Consider the following 24,061-nt stretch of genomic DNA (forward strand, 5'->3'; position numbering starts at 1 on the left):
GGACGTAGCTCGGTTGCTTAGCACACATTAAACTCTGGCTTGCATCCCCAGCACTGCACAAACTGGGCGTGCTGGTGCACACCTGCAATCCCTGCTACTGCAGCTAGAAGCAGGAAAGTCAGAGGTTCAAGGTGAACCTCTGCTACATAAAGGGTGCAATGCCAGCTTGGGAGACACAAGACCTTATCTCCCCAAAATACAGAAATAAAAAGAACCCTATTTCCATTCAGTAAGGAGTATAAGTTCACCTTGAATTTTCAAGCCTTAGTGAGGTCAACCTACTTAGCTTTGTGAGCATGACTTGAAAGATGCAGCAGGTGTGCTAGTATTCCCACCTTCCACGTTCAGCAAGACATCGATAATCAATCCCTGACACTCCCTGAGCCTAACTTATCAGTCCCGCTCAATCACAGCTGGCACCTATGAGGAGTGCACTATACGCTAACAAGAACAGTCCACATGCTAAACACAGAGCAGGTACCTATCCCAGCGATCAGCTGAAGGAAGGAGAAATATTTACAGCCTTACAAAAGGAGAATCGAGGATGAAAAGTTGGCTGCTTTAAAAGATCTGAGTGAGGAAACATGGGCCTTGGTTCAACAGGGCTGCCAAGGGTAGCCAGGCCATAAATAATCGCCGCAGGGCAATTGTTAGGATAAGATAAGCATGCACGGAGGCCAACTTCACCCAGGTAGGGGCAGGAACATTCGCACTCCTCTGCCTTGGACTGCAGATCCCCATGGGATTCCCCTTTAATCCTTTGGAAGCAAGTCCCACTGAATCATGAAACGTTCTCTGCAATTTCTGAGAAACAGAGACGAGGACGGGTGCTACTTAACAGGTTTGAGGGATGGATTATGTCAATGGGAGAGAATGTTTCTGATAAGTATGTAAAGGAACGCTGATTCTACAATTTAAATGCACACTGCCTGCCTGTTGGTCAAATTCTAATTGTAAGCTATCTCACTCCAAAATCTCCTTATTGCTGCCCAGGCAGGCATTTCTCGGCACACACAAGGTTCCAGAAAAGGTCTGGTCACTCCTTCTGAGAACCCTCTTCCAATCTGCAAGCTGAGGGCCTTTGGAGGGTGAGAAGACAGTGGTACAAGAGATTAAGAGAGAGTCCCAGGATTTCCTGGAGAAGTCTTGACAGCCCTTCATGTACAAACACATTTGTTTGTTTTTTAACGAAAATGAATCAGTCACAGTTTAGTTGAAGGAGGGGAGAGATTCGTTGGTGGCCCCTGAGGCACGTGACTACTCTCAGTCCGGGAGGCTGTGCTTATGGAATGTTTATCTCAGAGTGTGCATGTGTACATGCATGCAGAACTGTGGGTATGGCATGTCAAGGTGAGGGGACAATTTCAGGTGTCAGTCCTCAGACACCTTCTACCTCTTGTTTGAGACAGTATCTGTCAATGGTGTAAGACTCTGCCAAGCAGTCAAGTTAGCCCGCAAGCTTTCAGAGATCCTCCGGCTTCTACCTCCTATCTAGCAGTGATCTGATTAGAGGCGTGTACCACAGCTCTTCAGCTCATGCTGGTTCTGGGAATTTGAACTCTGGTCCTCATGTTTGTAAGGCAATCACTTTATAGACTGAGCTATGTCCCCTGTGCTCATAACCTTTTGTTGAATCCATTTTTCTCTACAATCTGGCCAGACCATGCGACCCTTAAGAATCCCCATGGCTGCAGAATGGAACTGCTATACAGTGTGACATCAGCCCTGTCTGTCCCGACACTCCCAGGACTGTGTGGAGCAATCCCTGCAGAGCACTGAGAGGGAAACAACAGGTTGAGGGCTCGTTGTTTAATATTTTGCAATGGGCTTACATTCTGTGCTTGATTTCAAATCCTTAGGCTTATTTGCATTGAAGTTAATCTGCTTATTAGATGTTGAAACACTCCCTTAGGCGCTTCTCACTAATTACCCAGAATGACACTGATCCAGGTGCCAGGAAAAAAAGAGCTTTCACAAGAATCAGCTGCACCTTCCAGAATACTGCGGAGTGGGACCATTTACCCGCTTCAGCGGCCTTCCTCTTCCCTATCCTAAACTTCCCAGTGACAAGACTTAGAGAGTTGTGTGAAACAGGCCCTGTCCTGCACTTGCCTTCCTCTCCAGCTAGCCAGAACGGATGGAAACAAGCAGCAGACATGTTCTAGAGGCATTCCACATTATAATCCTAAGTGGGGGAGGGAGGAGGACAGCTGGTTGACTGAGTAGGAGTAAGGCTCTTGGAGAAGAGGAAAGAGAATCATTGTGAACTCTATTTGATGCCAATCAACCCCAGAGGTCACGCTCTTACACAGGAAGCAGCACCCTATGCCCATGTGGCAATGTACACTGTTCAACCAGTGTCACAGAAGCATAACGCCTGTAGGAACACGGGAGCCACACAGCCTCGTGCCATCCACACGGAGACCATTAGTACAGCCTTCAGGAGTGCACAGACCACCAGCCCCGAGCTAGAGCACAATTCCAACCACCAATTTTCAGTGGTACTGAAAAGCCTTCTCAGAGGCTGGGAGATGGCTCAGTGGGTCCAGCGCTCACCACTCAAGAACCTTAGCATCCCCTGCAAAGGCCAGGCTGATAGCCAGCCTCTGAGCTAACAGCCATCTGACAGATGTGAGGCAAGTCACCTTGAAATTCTAATTTGCATTCCCTGGTATTTAGTGATTTGGGGCGTTTTATGATCCATCTGTTGGCCTTTTGTATGTCCTAGAGAAAAGCCTGTGCTGGCCTTCTGTCTATTCTAAACGGGAATTGTTTGCATGTTGGTTCATTTGAGTTCCTCATACAAGTTGACATGAGCACTGACCTCAAGCAAAATTTGCAAATAATTTCTCCCAACTGTGGGTTGCCTCTTCCTTCTCTTGTTGGTAGAGAAAACACTTTAATTTGCTACAGTCCCAAAGACCCATTATCTTTGCGCTCTGTCTTAGTTTACGGCACTGAAGAGACACTGTGACCAAGACCACGCTCAGAAGAGAAGCATGTAAGTGGAGGTTGACTTGCAGATGTTTAGTCCATTACCACCACGACAGGGAACAAGGTGGCATGTGGGTGCTAGAGCAGTAGCTGAGACCTACATCCCGATCCTCTAAGGTCGGCGGGGGTAGGCATGACAAGCCTTTGAAACCTCAGTGATGCACTTCTTCCAAGGCCACACCTCTTAATCCTTCTAATCCTATCAGAGAGTTCCATTCTCTGGTGGCTAGCATTCAGATATATGAGCTTATGGAGCCATCTTATTCAAACCACCAAGTCCCTGGCGGAAGTCAAAGGCAGATTTGTTCTGCCTCTAGTTGTTTTGTAACCATCACTCTGCATTTTTGAGTCAGTTTCCCCTAAAATCCTTTCACTCCTCTGAGGTAATAAAAGAAAAGATAACTTCAAGTAAGGGTGGGGCTAGGAAATCTTAGAACAGTTACTACAATTATGAGACTTACATTAGCTACAAGTGTCACCTTCCAGAATTGAAAGGACAAAGGGAGAAGAGGGAAAAGAATAACTTCTAAATTAGTGTGTGTGTGTGTGTGTGTGTGTGTTGAGATGCATGTGTGCAGGTGAAGAGGACTTTCCGTAGGAGTCAGTTCTCTCCTTCCACCATGTTGGTCGTAAGGATCACATCATGGGGCTTGGCAGCAAGCGCTGTTACTCACGAAGCCGTCCCACTAGCCTGAGAATAGACTCTTAAAGTCCTTTTAAATTTTTTTATGAATATGATGTTTTGCTTGCATGCATGTACATGCACCTCATGTGTGCCTTGTGCTTGCAGAGGCCAGAAGAGTGATGGAGCCCCTGTCAGAGTTACAGATAGTTAGGAGCTGACATATGAGTGCTGGGAATCACAAAGACATAAGAACAGGAAGCAAAGATCAGTGTCCCCTCGGCGGGCATCCTTGCTTCTGTGCAGGAGGGATTTGTAGATGGACTTCCAGAAAATTCTTGCACAAATTCCCCTAGACAAATCTCAATCTTCATCCCAAAGGAACAGTATCCAATGATCTTGATTGTTGAGCCGTCACTCTAACCCAAAGAGTATTTTTCTAAAGTATAACTCTACCCAGTAGAATGCTTGGGTTACACAGGAACAGTCAGATGGGATTGGAAAACTGCATACACCGTGTAACAGCCATGCCAGTTATGAGAGAGAACATCTCCATCAATCCAGAAGGTTCCATCGTGTTCCCTTCTAGCTAACCCCACCATCTGCATAGACCAAACCTGGCATTCTTTTACCATAACCTGCCCCCACCCTCCTCTATAACATCACAAGAATGGAATTGGACAGTGTGTTCTCTTGTGTCTGGCTGACTTTGCTCACCATAATGTTTCTGGGCTTCGACCAGGTTTTATATATGTATCAGTAGCACATCCTTCTTTTTATTGCCAAATAATACTCCGCCCGGTAAATGTACAACTGGTTTCTGCAAAATCCTTTGCTGGATACTTGGTTTGTTTCCAGTTGATCTATTTTGGAAAAAAAGTACTACGAACATTCTTTGAACAAACATTGCTGTAGACACAGGCTTCCTTTCATCTATCTTGACTAAATTGATCTGTGATAAATGGTGAGGAAACTCTCTTGCAAAGTAGTAAGAGCATACATTCTGCAGGGAAACAGGTTTGTAGGTAGGCTTCAAGTGAATCCTTGCTCCTCTGTGTGAATCTCATCCTCTTGGGCTACAGATCTCCTTAGCCCACCACCACTCTAAACAAGTCTCTCTCTCAAGCCAGCCAACATTCCCAACATGCCTTATTCACAGAAGACTTTTACAAGATGGCTGTCCCCCCCTTAACTTTTCTCCAGTTGTGGACTAAACTACCATAGGCAACATTCTAGAACATTCTAGAAAAGGCAACGGGGCCATTCCAGTATTGGTTTTGGAGTTTTCATTTTCCTCCATGTCTTGCAGCATCTAGCAGCATTGTGTGGGGCTTTGAAACACTTCTCCTGACCCATCTACATCACAGTCAAGATTCACAGGCAGGCTTTTGAGTTTGGGGGGCGGGGTGCTATACTATTTGCTAGCTAACTGGTCAGGTGCAAATCTTTGCTTATTCTATACCTCCTTTTCCTGTATAAAATGAGGATTATAACACTGTCTAGATGGTTACTATGAGGGAGACTTAGCACCCAGACTGCCAAGTACACAGCATCTGTTCAAAATATATGCAGATTTTTGAAAAATCATTTTATTTGATCGTCATTATCTAAGTCAATGTGCATAATAAAATAACAGAATGGATAGTTTAAATGACAGGAATTTACTTCTCATAATTTGGGAGGCCAGAAACCTAACATCAAAATACCAGAGTGAGTTTTGTTTCCTTGGGCCTGCCTCTTCTCGTGGCTTGTAGGTACCCACTATCGTGTTATATGCTCACATCTCTTCAGAAGAAAATGCTGGTGTATACTCCCATTCTTATGGAGACACTAAACCTATTTGCTTAGGTTCCTGCACCCATTGGACCTCACTTAATATCAATTATTTCCTTAGAGGTCCCATTGTCAAATATAGCCACATTAAGAATTAGGATTCAAGGGGCTGGGGATTTAGCTCAGTGGTAGAGCGCTTACCTAGGAAGCGCAAGGCCCTGGGTTCGGTCCCCAGCTCCGAAAAAAAGAACCAAAAAAAAAAAAAAAAGAATTAGGATTCAATAAATAAATTTTTGAGGAACCAAAATACCCAGTCCATAACTTTCATTGTAGTATATAAATGAGAACATTATAAATTATAAGCATCACTAGCATATTAAATTATGTATTTCTCCTGTTATTACCCTGGGTTATTATGTCCTGGTTCACTTACTGAGCCACCTTTCTGGTCTTCTTTAAGCCTCTTAAAGTTGGTTCAGCCTCTCAATTTATTTATTAGTTGTTTTTGAGATAGCCAAGGCTGACCCAAAATTTCTGTTCCGTTTACCTCTACCTTCCACTTGCTATGATTAGAGGCCTGCACTACATGCCCAGTTTATGAGATACAGAGAACCAGACCCAGGGGATCACATATGTTAGGCAAGCCCTCTGCTAAGCTACATCCCCAGTCCCAGTATGCTACATCTGCTCCCCTGCTATGAGATAAAAGTTAAGTTTTTTGGTCCATATACAGCCCACCTTATGATTCTAAATTCTCTCGAAATTATTATATCTAATCATCTTTGAAGGTCGGTGACTAGAGATATGTCTTCAGGCCTAAGTGATCTTTTTAAGTCCAAGCCTCACACCTTCAGCTTCCTCTTGAACTAGCCAGGTGTTGACCGTAATTCTAAATGAACATGTAAGGAACCCAAGTCATCCTTTGGTTGCTCTCTGAACTTTGCTTTTGCTCTTGATTGTGCCCTATCTCTAAAGCAGACTCGTGGCTCAGTCTTGCTAGGTACTCCCCCAAGCACCTATGAGACAGCTCTGAGACCAGATCTGACGACCTTCTAACATTCCTCACTGGGTTGGGAACCGCCTTCTGTTTCCCTGAGTCCTCCCTGTCATTTCCGAAGGTTCATAAATCCTAAGGATTGTGGACCAAGAAAAGCTTTAATGCCAACCGTGTACACTTAGCTATGCCTCCCTGCCTCTGGTCCATGCTTTGATAGCAGTGCATGTGTTTCTGTTAGCAGCATGGCTCGAGAGGGAATCACCAGCCCTGGGTACCTGGTACGAACATTGATACCAGATACCATAAGTATCTGCTGCCATAGACACACTAGGAAGAGCTTGATGGGAGTTCCTGGGAACCCTGTAGACATCACAGACATGAGCTACCAGTAACACTCCCTGGAACCACACCCTCCATCCCTGCAAGAGGCCTGATAAGAGTCACTGGGACTTCAGAGGGAGGATTTCAATGGAGTTTGGTGCTTGTCCTGGTCCTCAGGGCTCGTCACTAAGAGTCTATCTCTCCTCCTCGGCACACACAGTAGGAAGGGGCCAACCTAAGCCTTTGAGTGAAGACTGGCGCGTGACTCATCTTAGCTAGTGATACATGAGCACAAACAGTGGGGACCACCACTGACAGAAGCTTTAAAAATCTGTGCACAAACCATGAGTCCCCTTGCCCTGTATCAGCAGAAGCCTGAATTGAGACATAGCTTTTATCAACTGGGGACTCCAAAGGAGTAGGACACATACTTCATTACCATGTAGTCTGGGCAAGAGAAACTCTAAGGTGAAGTCATTAGAACTGGGGATGTTCCCGCGGCATACACCAGACACTCCTGACTAAATATAATTGACATGTTTGTGTTACCAGCGGACAAGCTCCCATTCCTGGCTCAGACTCCTCCCTCTGCCTTTCACAATTCCACTCTCTTCCGTTCAGCTCTCAGGGACACCAGAATCCTTAAGACACCTAAACACAGAGCCCCATTGTGGCTGTGACTTGACCCTGCTCTCTGAGCTGGGTGTACACATCAGGGGTAGAGTACTTATCGTGCATGAGGCCCTGAGCACACGCCCACTGCCATGGAATGAGTAAGTAAATAGTAAGTGCTGGTATCTGACATCTCCACTACAATAGCCTAACAAAACTTGACACTTGAGTGTTAGCTGCCCCAGTGTCCTCACAGAAAGCAGGCACAGCGGTGTCTTCTTATGTGTGGTTTCCCTTTCGAGTCCACTTTCTAGGGCCAGTTCTAACTGAAAGATTATTGAATGGAAAATTCTAGAAGTGAGCAATTCTCGAATTGTAACTTGCACACTGTTCTGAATAGCATGATAAAATCTTCCACCATCCCTCCCTGCCCCTCCTGGGACACAGCTCATCTCCTGGGCAAGCGGATCTGTGAGATCCACACCGTGCCCACTTCATAGCTGCCTCCATCTTCATTTCAGATGCCACGTGGTACTACAATGCTGTGCTCAAGCCGACTCCGCTTAACAACGGCCGACCAGCACAAGGCTATGGAGGCTACAAATGAGACGTGCCAAAGAGAAGCGGGACATTGCTTCCTAAGACTGAGACAAACAGAGATGTGGAACCTGGGAGACAACACGGTAGACAGTGTCACCTGCAGTGCAAGCATAAGGACCTGAGCTTAAATCCCTAGCACCCATGTAAAACGTCAGGAATGGCTGCATATTGCACATGCCTGTAACTCCAGAGCTGTGTGGCAGAGAGGAAGAGTCTGAGTGTTTGCTGGTGATGTACCAGTTTAATGTGAGGCTCTGTTTCATGGGATGAAGGCAGAGAGCAACTACGTGTCCTTTTCTCTGGCTTCTGCATGCATGTGCATGGGTGCATGCAACCATCCCTGCATCCTTACACACACACACACACTCACACTCACTCACACACACACTCACACACTCACACTCACACATTCACACTCATACATTCACACATACTCACACATACACACACAAAACATACACACACATGAGGGGGCTCATATGTCATGGTCACTAAGATTGACAGGACCAATAAGGTTTCTTGCAAGAGATGTCACATTCACACCACTTTTGTTTACCACGGGTATACACATAAAGAAAAAGAAGTTTTCTTTCTATGGTTTGAAAGCAAAATGTACCACCATGGGTTCACCTGTTTGAACCTCGTCTCCAGTTGGTGGCACTGTTTGGGAAGGGTATGACATGTTTAGGAGGTGGAGCCTTGATGGAGGAAAGGGATCATGGAGTGGGGAACAGTAATAGACCATGACTTTTTATAGCCCAGTACCACTTCCTGTTCACTCTGCTTTCTGCATCTGAAGGCAATGTGACCAGCCAGCTTCCTGCTTCTGCTGCCATGCTTTCCCTGTCTGCTTCCTCAGAAACCATGAGCCACAATAAACTCTTTCTCCACGAGGTTGTTTTTATATGGGCATTTAACCACAGCAATGGGGGAGTAACTAAGACACCAAGGTGTCCAGGACATGGTACTATCCAATGTTTCGGCACATGTAGGGGACCTGGGATGTATCTATAACTAGATGGAGGGCTATATGATTTATCCCAGTGTCCATGTCTTATTAAACTGTTCCTCTGGGTATGGTGACCACATAATGCATTATCCAAACCAAATATGAGAATGAAGGAGAGCTGAGGTGACAGCCCCAAATAAGACCCAGGACACCCCAATTCTCCCTCCACCCTGGTACAAGCTTAAGGTCTAGGTCTGTGAGAAAAATTCCTAGAGGCATGATCCCAGGCGAGGTCATCATATCCAGGAAATGTGATTAAAAGCCCTGGAAGAACCATCGGGTGAAACTGATGTGTTTATCAGACCCTGAGCTCTGCTTTTACTATTCTATGTGGCATTGGGCTGAGTGAGTGCAGCTGTTTCCCTGAGTAGGCATGAGCGAATAGAATAGCAGAAGACACACAAACACAGCCCAGAGCCCCAATTCAAAATCCAGCCATCAAGTCTGAACGCCACACAGAAACGCTAGCAGCCTCTCCCTCCCACTGCTCAGCCTGGGAGTCATCGGAAAGGAAGAAAAATAACATCAAGAAAAGAATGTTAGTGGGGGGAAAAAGAAGAAAAATTATTTAGACAAAGCCAAAATAAATGCCACTTCCATAGCCATTTGTCTCCTTGCAGCTATGTGAGAACGCCATTGTCAGTAAATATTAGAAAAGACAGCTGAATTTTTTAGTAACACACTGTGAGATAGTTGGTAAATCCTGGATTGTTTTGGATGTGGCTTGTACTAAAGACAAGCATACTATTCTTCTCTCTCTCTCTCTCTCTCTCTCTCTCTCTCTCTCTCTCTCTGTATGTGTGTCTCCCCTTGCCCCATATGTGTGTGTATGTTCAATAATATGACACACATGTGGCTGTATACATGAAGAGCAGAGTCAGCCTCAGGGACCACTCATCCACCTTATTCTTTGAGGCAGGATCTCTTCCTAGGATGGCTGGCCAGTGAGTCTTAGAGTCTGTCTTTTTCTCCCGACACTGGAATTTCAAGTATACACCATGCCTGGCTTTTTACATGGGTGCTGAGAATTGAGCTTAGGTCGCTTTGCTTGCATAGTAAGCACTTTAACGGCTAAGCTATCTCCCCAAACCTCATATTGATTTGTGTGGAAGAATGTTTGAATGTCAGCCCAACCCCCTCTTGACTTTCCCTGTTTCACAGGATGCAGGTCCCTGGCACCAGGGTCAGACATATGGCCTGAACTAGCCCAGGGAATCCGTGCCTTAAAACAGAGTTCAGGGATAGAAATGTGAGCAGAGGAAAGATCACTGTGCCGTTTTCCTGGCATTGAAAATGACCAAGAAACCGAGTTTCCTAGTACTGATGTAACACACCACACAGATCACAGGCAGCAGCACTGATTCACAGATCTAGTGGCCAGAAATCACAGTCGAGGTGTGAGCAGGGTCATGCTCTCTCTAAAGTGTCAGGGAGGGCTGGTGTTGTGAGAGTCTTCCCATGTTTCTTCCTGTTTTCTGGTAGCTCCTGAGCAACCTTTGGTGTTGTAGGCTTATAGCCACGATACTTTACTTCCTGTCTGCCTCTTCCACGGCTGTCTATGACTTTGTATTGGTTTCTCGGTGTACGTGGCTATATCCCTTCTGAGGAGGGCAGGCACAGCATATGAGAATCTACCCCACCCTCCACCCTCAGTCTGAGCTTACCTTAACTAACATGCTGCTTACAGCTAGAAAGATTACTGGCAAGGCCACTATCTTATTTGGGGTTTCTATTGCTGTGACACAATACCATGACTCAGCTGGGTGTGGTGGTGGTACCTACCTTTCACCCCAGGGCTCAGGAGGCAGAGGCAAGGGAATCTCGGAAGTCGAGGCTAGTCTGATCTACCCAATGAATTCCAGGACACCTTAGGTGTCTTCAAAAAACAACAAACAAACAAAACAAAACACACATTTTTAAAAATCCACTATGACCAAAAGCAAGTAGGGTGAAGAGGACATCTTATTTCATGGTCCATTGTCTGTTGAAGTCAGGACAGGTACTGAGGCAGGGCAGGATCCTGGAGGCAGACGCCGGTGCAGAGGCCACGGAGGAGGACTACTTATGGGCTTGCTCAGCCTGCTCTCACACATATGCCAAGACCACCTGCCCAGGGGTGGTGCTGGCCACAGTGAGCTGGGTCCTCCCACATCAATCACCAATCAAGAAGATGCCCACACGCCAATCTGGTGGGGGTGTTTTCTGCATTGAGGTTCCCCTCATTTAAAATAACTGTAGCTTGTGTGAAGTCAACCTAAAACTAGGTAACACGGTCAGTCGGGTAACACGGTCAGTCAGGTAACCTGGTCAGTCATATCTACAGAAGCCAGAGCAGCTGTTCTCAACCCATGGGTCACAGACCTCTACCTCCCAAAGTAGTTTTTAGTAAACCTCTACTCCTAACATATTTACATTATGATTCATAATGGTAGCAAAAATAATTTTATGGTTGGGGACCACAGCATTAGGAAGGATGAGAAGCTCTGGACTAGAGTCTTAGGGTATCTTTGTGGAGTTGGGGTGGGAGGTGCATACATGTTGACCTAAAGCATCAGGGGAAATACTGAGCTCTGAGTGAGAAGCTGTGGAAGTCTGCTCACCTGCCTGGGAAAGAGGTAAGGGGAGCCGAGGGTTGAAGAGAGACTGAAAAGGGCAAGGATCCAGGTTTTCAGGAATGCAGCCATCTGAACCCAGCCCAACTTTTTAATTTCTCAGTAGTATGATCAACAAGATATCTTTTTTTGATGAAATATATTTAGTTTGAGTCTCCCGCACTGATGAGATAACTGGTGTATTTAGCAATAAACAGTGATCTGTAATACAAATCTAAGTAGTTTCCCATGATCTGTGTGGGCTATTTATAAAAACAGATCAGCCATTAAATCCTGCCTGAAATCCTAGTCCTTGGGAGGTAGCTGCAGGAGAATCAGAAGTTTAAGGTCACCCTCAGCTATGTCGTGGGTTTGAAGCCAGGCTGGCGTATATGTACTGGGCATGCTGGGTATTCTATTACCCTCTGCCAGTTCTCTGTTGAAGGCCAGAACAAACGAGGAAGGGAAGAGCAGGGAAGGGAGAAATATACTTAAGCCAGACAAGAACGAGCCTCCCTCCACAGGAATAACTGCAACACACAACAAACCCCATGGTGATTTCTTTGCGGCCTCCACAGAGCTGTTAATATCAGACCCAGATCATAGGCTGTACAGTCGGAACACACAGCTGGCTGCTGACCACCTTGTCTCAGCAGGGAAGATGCGGTCCACAACTTCAGCTGCAGAGGGAGGGGCAGGGGTGTGCACCTAGCACTGGGTAGGCTGCTCTGCTCTTCTGGGGGAAATGCATCTTTCTTCCCAGTGAGTAACATGAAACAGCCGGTACAGAAGGCTCACGACAATGAAAGGATGCTGCTCAAACAAAATCAATCTCAAACCTGTTAGGATCACCTGCGATCTTTTGATAGTAGTAGTAGTAGCAGCAGCAGAAGCAGCAGCAGCAGCAGTAATAATAATAATAATAATAATAATAATAATAATAATAATAATAATAATAATACAAATAAATCTAGATGCCCAGGCTGCATCCCAGACCAATTACATCACAGTGTCTGGGGGTGAGATTAAGCACTAGCATTTCTAGAAGGCTCTGAGAACATTGGTTTTGTGATTCTGGGTTCGCCAAGATGGTTCCCTTTGAGTGCATGTCTCACTTCTTCAGGAGATCTGCTAAATATTCATCAGAATGATCCCACTTTCCCCTGTGAGGGGCACACATCAGTGGGCCTCAAGAGAACCACCTTTACTGGTCTCTCTTGGCTACCAACCATTGCTGTGACAAGACACAGTCATGCAGCCTTAAAGCAGCAAACAGTTCTTTTCACAGTTCCAGAAGCTGGAAATCAAAATGCAAGTGCTGGCAGGCCATGCTCACCCTGAAGGCTCTAGGGGGCAACCCTTCTCTTGCTTCTCCTTGATTCTGTAGTGTCCAGCAATCGTGGCGTTGTCAGGGCTCACAGCACATCAATCTGCCTTCATCATAATTTGGTGTCTATGAACTTCCTCCTCCCTCTCCTTTCCCTCCCCCCTTCCTTGTTTTCCTTTGAGACAGGGTTTGCCTGTATAGCCCTGGGTGTCCTGGTACTTGCTCTGTAGACCAGGCTGGCCTCAGACTCACAAAGGCCTGCCTGCCTCTGCCTCCCCAGTACTGGGATTAAAGGCACTGCCACCACTGCCTAGCTTGAACTTTCTCTTCTGATGAGAACACCATCCATTAGGGATTATAAACCTCCCAGCTCCAGTATAGACTTAGTCTAATTTTTTAAGATTTATTTTTAATTACGTGTGGATGACTATGTCTGTGTGGGAATGAGTATGTGAAAGTCCAGATGCCCTCGGAGTCCAGAATAGGACTTGGGTGCTGGGAACCAAACCCCGCTCCTCTGGAAAAGCAAGTGATCAAAACTACTTAGTAATCTTTCCTGCCCAGTTAGCCCAGGTAACTAGTTATATCTGCAATAGCCCAATCCTGTTTGCAAATAAAGTCGCATGCTGAGATTTTTTAAGATGGATACAAAATCGGGAGTGGGAGGGGTGGGGAGCGGGGTGACTACTTCCTCCATTCAGAGGCTTCACAGAAAATCACACAGGAGTTGTTGTAAGACTTAGCTAAAGGAACACACAACACTTTTTATGGGGGGAAAAAGTGTATGATCTTAAATCATTTCAGACTGATAGAAGAGTTGCAAAAATAGTGCATCCAACTTATTCCAACCTTATAAACTATGGAAGGTTTATATAAAACCAAGACCCTGGCCTAGTGCTGCTATCTGAACTGTGTGCACACTGCTACTACACCATGTTTTCTACCTTCCTAGTAGGATCCAAATTAGAATTCCACATTGAATTCAACATAGCATTTTGAGAAAGCGAAAGAACTGAACCAACCTTCATCCTGAGGATCAAGCTTCCCTATACGCCTCCCTGTCTTGCTCCTCCTGGACCCAGGGCCCTCCTGCCCATACTCTTTAAGGACCTTGGACTCTTCCCTCCCTTGCTCTCCCAGAAGCCTGGACCCTCCCTCCTTTGTGCCCCCAGGACCTCATATCTTCTCTCTGCTGGTTCTATACCCCATCTGTATACCTTTCTTAACTGGATTCCATATCTTAACTTAAAGTCAAGTTTTTTCTTAATAACCTTGAGGTCACACAACCATCTGAGAAATGAACAACTTATAGACGCTCCTCCAGAAACACCAGACAGTGGGACTCTGTACCCAGTTTTAGAGCAGTTGACATTTCACCACTTTTGCTTTTTACCAAGGGGCAGGGGAGACACCTCAGTATCTGCTTTGGTGATACCTGTTTGGCCCTGAGGGAGTAGATTCACCATGAATATCAACATATCTTACCACCAAGTCCTGAAACATTTCAAGATCTTGGAGAGAGTAGCAATGTTTCGGGTTCTGGTTTTGGGGCACCCCAGCAGCTCTACCCACTGCCCTGGGCTGAGGCTGAAAACTTACATCCAGGCAAGGTCTTCACTGTATCCTGCAGGCGGCAGGACTCCTGCTCCAGCCAACTGGGATGCAGTACAGAATCCCCCCATGCTTTCCTGGACCACTGGTGAGACTTCCTCACAAGAAACATCTCAGAACCAAATACCTATTAGTCCAAACCCCGTGCCTCTAGGTGAATTTTGACAAAGATAATGACGCCAGTGTGCAGAACGGTATTGACAAGTTCTGTTGATGTCTGACTGTTGTATAGCATGGTGAGGGGCCTTGGTGTGTGTCTCTCTATGTATGGAAAAAACGTGAGAGGCCTCCCAATGTGCAGACAATTTTCAGTCTGCCTGCTTTCTTAAGCTCTTCTAACAGGTTATGGAGGTTAAAAAACAAAAGAATCCCAGCTCTCAGCTTGCTTGTACTTATCTACTAACTCATTCCCCAAACCCTGCTCTGCCCCAGTTCTGCCCTCCCCAGATGTTGTGTGCTTCCAGCCACACCTCCCAGTCATGGGTAGTTGAAGTGTGTTCTGGGCTACGCAACAATTAATTGGTAAAGACCTCTGTAGACCACTTTGCTCAGAGGATCACATATTCTCCAGCCAGGATCACCTCAACACATCCAGCATCGACCAAACAACAGAGTCGGAAGAACACACAAGATGGCGATGGTAATGATGATGATGGTAATGATGATGATGGTGATGATGATGTTGGTGATGATGATGATGATGACACAGAACAACACAGCAATTATAATAGATATAATAATTCCTACTGACACAGCTGAGTCAGGGGGACCCAGCTGCCTTACCTTCTGCAAACGGTTCCCATTCATAAAAGCGGCCCATGAATGGCTTGTTGTTGTAGGACGCACACTGTACCTCCCGGATACTCCTACCACTGTCTGGACATGCCTAATAAAGCAGATATGAAATATGAAGTTAGTGTTCATGCTCTCATAATCCTAGGATACTTTCAATCTGAATACTAGGCTTCCTCCAGGGAAACCAAGGTCTCTGAAAATTTGCTGGTCATCTTTATTAAAATGTTAACCCTACACAGGACTGCAGGCAACTGAGGAAAGCTAGGCGTGGGAGAGGAGGTCTTCCCATGGAAGAGCATACCAATTGGTTAGCCAATGCCATATGGTCAGCCCTGAAACCACACACACACAGGTAACATTACAGGCTTGAGGGGTTATAGTTAGTTATATATATATATATATGTATGTACAAATACATATATGCATGTGAATGTGCATATAGCAATGATATGAGAGGCCATTAGTCTGAGGAGAGTGAGGAGGGGTGTGGAGGGAGGAAAGGGAAAGGAGAAGCTGCGATTAAGTTACAACCTCAAAAATTAAAAAGAAAAGGTGGAGAGGGATGGAGGAAGACATCAGACACTGAACTCTGGCTCTGGCTGCCACTAACCCATACGCACACCTGCACACACACCTGTATGCACACCTGCATGCACACCTGCATGTACACCTGCACATGTGCACTCACGTGAGAAAAAGTTAAGAACAATCGGATGCAGATCTCTAGGCTTCACTGCAGCTTAGAGCCCTGGTGAGAATGCTTATGTTTCTTTTCTTAAAACAACAACAACAACAAAAAAACCAAAAATCCAAAACGCCTCCCAGGTTAACGTATGTAGATTATTTGCCAAGCCTTCAGCTTCAGACCACTACGTGTGCTTCCCTCCCTTTTAAAGTCAAGCCTTGGGCATGCGCTTCTCCAATGCCCACAGCTAACACATCCAGGGCCCTGGGCATGGCCCGGGTGCACTTCAAACGTATTCCACATGTCATTCACTCAGTCCTCACAGCCACCAACAGGGCAAATGTCACGGTTCCAGAGATGTATTTTCACAGACAGAGCAACTGAGACACGGAGCAGACATGGAGCTTGGGGAGACCTGGATTTCAATCCACGCAGGGGGGCACCCATCCAACGCTCTGCTCCCCTTTGTTCTCCCAGTCTTCTCCTGTCTGAATTCTGTCTTCTTCCAGAGCAGGTGCTCCCAACCTCCACCATGCACGAAAACTACCCAGAGATCTTGTTCCCTGGAGCCCTCCCCCAGTGACTCCTACCCCTAAGTCTAGGATGAGATCTATGAATCTGTTATCTTATCACATGTCTTCAGGAGAGTCTGGTACCCACCCCCCCAAAAAAGGGCAGCTCCATGAGGCTTAGTTCTACCTAGTGTGTAAGTGGTGAACACAGCAGCATTTGATGTAAGATAAATATAAAGGATCAGAATTATGTTGTTGCTAAAGTATGTTTTCTTATTTCAGAACCCAGCTATACCCTGTTTAAAGGGTGTGTGTACATGTGCGTATGTCTGTGACTGTATGTGTCTGTGTGTGCATGTGTATGTATGTGTACATGTTGCTGTGTGTGTACATGTGTATGTGTGTATATATGTACTTATGTGTGTGTACTTGTATCTCTTTCTCTCCCTCTGTCTCTGTCTCTCTTTTTATGTGTGTGTGTGTGTGTGTGTGTGTGTGTGTGTGTGTGTATCTGTCTATCTGTCTGTGTTAACAGAGGAGAAGGGAAAGGAGCCACCTGGCCTCTTAAACACTACAAAGCACTGTGCATAGAAGTTTCTGGAATAATCTGCTAATAGTTCAAAACCCTCAAGGGTTTATAAAGAATTCTGCTGTATGTCATCAGAAGCACTAGATCTTCTGGAAGATGAAAGAACAGAGGGAGGAATGAGGCCCAGCAGGAGGAAGCCATCCCCTGCTTGGGAGGGGAGAGTGGAGGGAGGCTGCTGGTCCCCACCTCAGGGTGGCCGGAGTCGGCTTGGCCTGACGCAAACCATATGGAACAAGATTCCATCTGAGGCAGAACGTGAAAGAGATCAGTGAGGAGAGGGACTGGTGGACAGAAAGGCTGGGCTGAACTCTGGCAATCCAGGAGGAACTGGTTGCCTGGGTTGGCCTTCTCTCCTGGGGCTCTGGAAGCCTCCCTGCCGGCCACCCTGACCACTGACGTACACAGACTCCCAACAACAGCAGCTGGAAAAGGAAAAGATTTGCTTCACTTTTGAGACAAAGTCTCACACAGCCCCTGTTAGCCTCAATCCATGTAGACAAGGATCTCCTTGAACTCTTCTTCCTCATCATTTTCCCTTCCAAGTGCTGGAATCACAGGCCTGGGCCACTACAGCTAGCATGTGATCGGTTAGGTGACTTGGAGACGTCACCATCCCTGCGTAAGTCCCCAGATTATCTGGAAGAAAAGAACTACCCACTAGGACTTGTGAATGCACAAGTTTCTTGGGCCCCTGAGATGGCTCAGTGGGCAGAGGCATGTGCCAGCAAGCCCAGCAGTGTAAGTTCAATCCCTGGGACCCGCGTGTAGAAGACCCTGCCCTGGGTGCAGGTGGGAAGAGGGGTCTGTAATAAAAGTCACAGTGCCTCCCTGCAGATACTGGAGTACCAGTCCCAGACCCACACTCTATAGCAGCAATAAAGATCTACCCCACCTCACCCCTGTCTGTCTCTCCAGGTCAATTACCCCAGAAGCACAGAGCTAAAGAGAGTTCAACTAAAGCCCTTTAACCTGCAGAGGTGAACTCTGAGGCCAGGGAAGTGATATACCTTGCCTAAGATCCCTTAGGACAGAGACAGGGCCCCCCGAGACGGACCACGGCAGACCAGTCACTGCACTGCTGGTTGTTCCCAGAAACAGACCAGACCAAAGTCAAATGTTCTGCTCCTTTGATAACCACACCTGCATAAAGCCATGCTGCTCCACAATTAGGCTCTCACTGGAAGCCACCATTCAGTAACCTGGTAGCACATGTCAAAACTGAAGATCACAGACCACAGAGACCATGAGTTTCACACTTCTCCAAGAACACAATAGGTCTGTATATTTAAATACTTGTTTTCTAGAAGGCAGAACTGTTTGGAAAGGGTTAGGAAGTGTGGCCGTGTTGGAGGAAATATGCCGCCGAGGGAAATGCAAATCTGTACAGCCACTATGGAAATCAGAGTGGCGGCTCCTCAGAAAGAGGGATGGGTCCAGCTATACCACTCTTGGGCGTATACCTAAAGAATGCTTCATCCTACCACAGGACACTTGCATGGCCATGCTCGCTGCTGCTCTATTCATAATAGACAGAAGTTGGAACCAACCTAGATGTCCCTCAATGAAAGAATGGATAAAGGAAATGTGGTACATTTACACACTGGAGTATTACTTGGTCATTAAAAAGGGGAAATAAGATTTGCAGGTAAATGGATGGAACTTAGAAAAGCTTCCTGAGTGAAGGACCGGGGGTAACAGATAAAGCTATTAGGTAAAGGAAATGAAATACAGTTATGGATGAATATGTGTGTGTGGGGGGGGGGGACTGGACTGGGAGGACCAAGTAGGAAAGGGGAGGGAAGAGTGGGGGGGGCAGCTATAATTAAGGGCCATTGGAGGAGTAGTATGGAAATCTAACACAGTCAAAACTTCCATACATACACACGCATGTATGAAGGTGACCTAAATAAAATTAATGAAAAATGAGGACATGACTGGTCTGGTTGAGGAGACTGGTTTTTTTTTTTTTATGATTTAAATTTTTTTTCTTTTTTTTTTCTTTTTTTTTTTTTATTAACTTGAGTATTTCTTATATACATTTCGAGTGTTATTCCCTTTCCCGGTATCCGGGCAAACATCCCCCTCCCCCTCCCCTTCCTTATGGGTGTTCCCCTCCCAACCCTCCCCCCATTGCCGACCTCCCCCCAACAGTCTAGTTCACTGGGGGTTCAGTCTTAGCAGGACCCAGGGCTTCTCCTTCCACTGGTGCTCTTACTAGGATATTCATTGCTACCTATGAGGTCAGAGTCCAGGGTCAGTCCATGTATAGTCTTTAGGTAGTGGCTTAGTCCCTGGAAGCTCTGGTTGCTTAGCATTGTTGTACATATGGGGTCTCGAGCCCTTCAAGCTCTTCCAGTTCTTTCTCTGATTCCTTCAACGGGGGTCCTATTCTCAGTTCAGTGGTTTGCTGCTGGCATTCACCTCTGTATTTGCTGTATTCTGGCTGTGTCTCTCAGGAGCGATCTACATCCGGCTCCTGTCGGTCTGCACTTCTTTGCTTCATCCATCTTGTCTAATTGGGTGGCTGTATATGTATGGGCCACATGTGGGGCAGGCTCTGAATGGGTGTTCCTTCAGTCTCTGTTTTAATCCTTGCCTCTCTCTTCCCTGCCAAGGGTATTCTTGTTCCCCTTTTAAAGAAGGAGTGAAGCATTCACATTTTGATCATCCGTCTTGAGTTTCATTTGTTCTAGGGATCTAGGGTAATTCAAGCATTTGGGCTAATAGCCACTTATCAATGAGTGCATACCATGTATGTCTTTCTGTGATTGGGTTAGCTCACTCAGGATGATATTTTCCAGTTCCAACCATTTGCCTACGAATTTCATAAACTCGTTGTTTTTGATAGCTGAGTAATATTCCATTGTGTAGATGTACCACATTTTCTGTATCCATTCCTCTGTTGAAGGGCATCTGGGTTCTTTCCAGCTTCTGGCTATTATAAATAAGGCTGCAATGAACATAGTGGAGCACGTGTCTTTTTTATATGTTGGGGCATCTTTCAGGTATATGCCCAAGAGAGGTATAGCTGGATCCTCAGGCAGTTCAATGTCCAATTTTCTGAGGAACCTCCAGACTGATTTCCAGAATGGTTGTACCAGTTTGCAATCCCACCAACAATGGAGGAGTGTTCCTCTTTCTCCACATCCTCGCCAGCATCTGTTGTCCCCTGAGTTTTTGATCATAGCCATTTTCACTGGTGTGAGGTGAAATCTCAGGGTTGTTTTGATTTGCATTTCCCTTATGACTAAAGATGTTGAACATTTCTTTAGGTGTTTCTCAGCCATTTGGCATTCCTCAGCTGTGAATTCTTTGTTTAGCTCTGAACCCCATTTTTTAATAGGGTTATTTGTTTCTCTGCGGTCTAACTTCTTGAGTTCTTTGTATATTTTGGATATAAGGCCTCTATCTGTTGTAGGATTGGTAAAGATCTTTTCCCAATCTGTTGGTTGCCGTTTTGTCCTAACCACAGTGTCCTTTGCCTTACAGAAGCTTTGCAGTTTTATGAGATCCCATTTGTCGATTCTTGATCTTAGAGCGTAAGCCATTGGTGTTTTGTTTAGGAATTTTTTTCCAGTGCCCATGTGTTCCAGATGCTTCCCTAGTTTTTCTTCTATTAGTTTGAGTGTGTCTGGTTTGATGTGGAGGTCCTTGATCCACTTGGACTTAAGCTTTGTACAGGGTGATAAGCATGGATCGATCTGCATTCTTCTACATGTTGACCTCCAGTTGAACCAGCACCATTTGCTGAAAATGCTATCTTTTTTCCATTGGATGGTTTTGGCTCCTTTGTCAAAAATCAAGTGACCATAGGTGTGTGGGTTCATTTCTGGGTCTTCAATTCTATTCCATTGGTCTATCTGTCTGTCTCTGTACCAATACCATGCAGTTTTTATCACTATTGCTCTGTAATACTGCTTGAGTTCAGGGATAGTGATTCCCCCTGAAGTCCTTTTATTGTTGAGGATAGCTTTAGCTATCCTGGGTTTTCTGTTATTCCAGATGAATTTGCAAATTGTTCTGTCTAACTCTTTGAAGAATTGGATTGGTATTTTGATGGGGATTGCATTGAATCTGTAGATTGCTTTTGGTAAAATGGCCATTTTTACTATATTAATCCTGCCAATCCATGAGCATGGGAGATCTTTCCATCTTCTGAGGTCTTCTTCAATTTCCTTCTTCAGTGTCTTGAAGTTCTTATTGTACAGATCTTTTACTTCCTTGGTTAAAGTCACACCGAGGTACTTTATATTATTTGGGTCTATTATGAAGGGTGTCGTTTCCCTAATTTCTTTCTCGGCTTGTTTCTCCTTTGTATAGAGGAAGGCAACTGATTTATTTGAGTTAATTTTATACCCAGCCACTTTGCTGAAGTTGTCTATCAGCTTTAGTAGTTCTCTGGTGGAACGTTTGGGATCACTTAAATATACTATCATATCATCTGCAAATAGTGATATTTTGACTTCTTCTTTTCCGATCTGTATCCCCTTGACCTCCTTTTGTTGTCTGATTGCTCTGGCTAGAACTTCAAGAACTATATTGAATAAGTAGGGAGAGAGTGGGCAGCCTTGTCTAGTCCCTGATTTTAGTGGGATTGCTTCAAGTTTCTCTCCATTTAGTTTAATGTTAGCAACTGGTTTGCTGTATATGGCTTTTACTATGTTCAGGTATAGGCCTTGAATTCCTATTCTTTCCAGGACTTTTATCATGAAGGGGTGTTGAATTTTGTCAAATGCTTTCTCAGCGTCTAATGAAATGATCATGTGGTTTTGTTCTTTCAGTTTGTTTATATAATGGATCACGTTGATGCTTTTCCGTATATTAAACCATCCCTGCATGCCTGGGATGAAGCCTACTTGGTCATGGTGGATGATTGTTTTGATGTGCTCTTGGATTCGGTTTGCCAGAATTTTGTTGAGTATTTTTGCGTCGATATTCATAAGGGAAATTGGTCTGAAGTTCTCTTTCTTTGTTGTGTCTTTGTGTGGTTTAGGTATAACAGTAATTGTGGCTTCATAGAAGGTATTCGGTAGTGATCCATCTGTTTCAATTTTGTGGAATAGTTTGGATAATATTGGTATGAGGTCTTCTATGAAGGTTTGATAGAATTCTGCACTAAACCCGTCTGGACCTGGGCTCTTTTTGGTTGGGAGACCTTTAATGACTGCTTCTATTTCCTTAGGAGTTATGGGGTTGTTTAACTGGTTTATCTGTTCCTGATTTAACTTCGATACCTGGTATCTGTCTAGGAAATTGTCCATTTCCTGAAGATTTTCAAGTTTTGTTGAATATAGGTTTTTATAGTAAGATCTGATGATTTTTTGAATTTCCTCTGATTCTGTTGTTATGTCTCCCTTTTCATTTCTGATTTTGTTAATTTGGACACACTCTCTGTGTCCTCTCGTTAGTCTGGCTAAGGGTTTATCTATCTTGTTGACTTTCTCAAAGAACCAACTTTTGGTTCTCTTGATTCTTTCTATGGTCCTTTTTGTTTCTACTTGGTTGATTTCAGCTCTGAGTTTGATTATTTCCTGCCTTCTACTCCTCCTGGGTGTATTTGCTTCTTTTTGTTCTAGAGCTTTTAGGTGTGCTGTCAAGCTGCTGACATATGCTCTTTCCTGTTTCTTTCTGCAGGCACTCAGCGCTATGAGTTTTCCTCTTAGCACAGCTTTCATTGTGTCCCATAAGTTTGGGTATGTTGTACCTTCATTTTCATTAAATTCTAAAAAGTTTTTAATTTCTTTCTTTATTTCTTCCTTGACCAGGTTATCATTGAGTAGAGCATTGTTCAATTTCCAAGTATATGTGGGCATTCTTCCTTGATTGTTATTGAAGACCAGTTTTAGGCCGTGGTGGTCCGATAGCACGCATGGGATTATTTCTATCTTTCTGTACCTGTTGAGGCCCGTTTTTTGACCAATTATATGGTCAATTTTGGAGAAAGTACCATGAGGAGCTGAGAAGAAGGTATATCCTTTTGCTTTAGGATAGAATGTTCTATAAATATCCGTTAAGTCCATTTGGCTCATGACTTCTCTTAGTCTGTCTACATCTCTGTTTAATTTCTGTTTCCATGATCTGTCCATTGATGAGAGTGGGGTGTTGAAATCTCCCACTATTATTGTGTGAGGTGCAATGTGTGTTTTGAGCTTTAGTAAGGTTCCTTTTACATATGTAGGTGCCCTTGTATTTGGGGCATAGATATTTAGGATTGAGAGTTCATCTTGGTGGATTTTTCCTTTGATGAATATGAAGTGTCCTTCCTTATCTTTTTTGATGACTTTTAGTTGAAAATTGATTTTATTTGATATTAGAATGGCTACTCCAGCTTGCTTCTTCTGACCATTTGCTTGGAAAATTGTTTTCCAGCCTTTCACTCTGAGGTAATGTCTGTCTTTGTCTCTGAGGTGTGTTTCCTGTAGGCAGCAGAATGCAGGGTCCTCGTTGCGTATCCAGTTTGTTAATCTATGTCTTTTTATTGGGGAGTTAAGGCCATTGATGTTGAGAGATATTAAGGAATAGTGATTATTGCTTCCCGTTATATTCATATTTGGATGTGAGGTTATGTTTGTGTGCTTTCATTCTCTTTGTTTTGTTGCCAAGACGATTAGTTTCTTGCTTCTTCTAGGGTATAGCTTGCCTCCTTATGTTGGGCTTTACCATTTATTATCCTTTGTAGTGCTGGATTTGTAGAAAGATATTGTGTAAATTTGGTTTTGTCATGGAATATCTTGGTTTCTCCATCTATGTTAATTGAGAGTTTTGCAGGATACAGTAACCTGGGCTGGCATTTGTGTTCTCTTAGGGTCTGTATGACATCAGTCCAGGATCTTCTGGCCTTCATAGTTTCTGGCGAGAAGTCTGGTGTGATTCTGATAGGTCTGCCTTTATATGTTACTTGACCTTTTTCTCTTACTGCTTTTAATTCTTTCTTTATTTTGTGCGTTTGGTGTTTTGACTATTATGTGACGGGAGGTGTTTCTTTTCTGGTCCAATCTATTTGGAGTTCTGTAGGCTTCTTGT

General features: G+C 44.8%; 1 protein-coding gene across 2 annotated transcripts in view; it reads right to left on the reverse strand.

Moving 5' to 3' along the window:
- The window catches only part of Thsd4 (thrombospondin type 1 domain containing 4), a 627,039-nt gene that overhangs the window by 427,193 nt on the left and 175,785 nt on the right, over positions 1 to 24,061 (reverse strand). For both annotated transcript variants that reach the window (XM_087562028.1, NM_001429247.1), the window contains 1 exon segment: positions 15,241 to 15,343. In XM_087562028.1, the coding sequence (XP_087418154.1) occupies positions 15,241 to 15,343 (103 nt within the window).

Source organism: Rattus norvegicus, chromosome 8, assembly GCF_021556685.1.
Source record: "Rattus norvegicus strain SHRSP/BbbUtx chromosome 8, alternate assembly SHRSP_T2T, whole genome shotgun sequence".
NCBI classification, from domain to species: domain Eukaryota; kingdom Metazoa; phylum Chordata; class Mammalia; order Rodentia; family Muridae; genus Rattus; species Rattus norvegicus.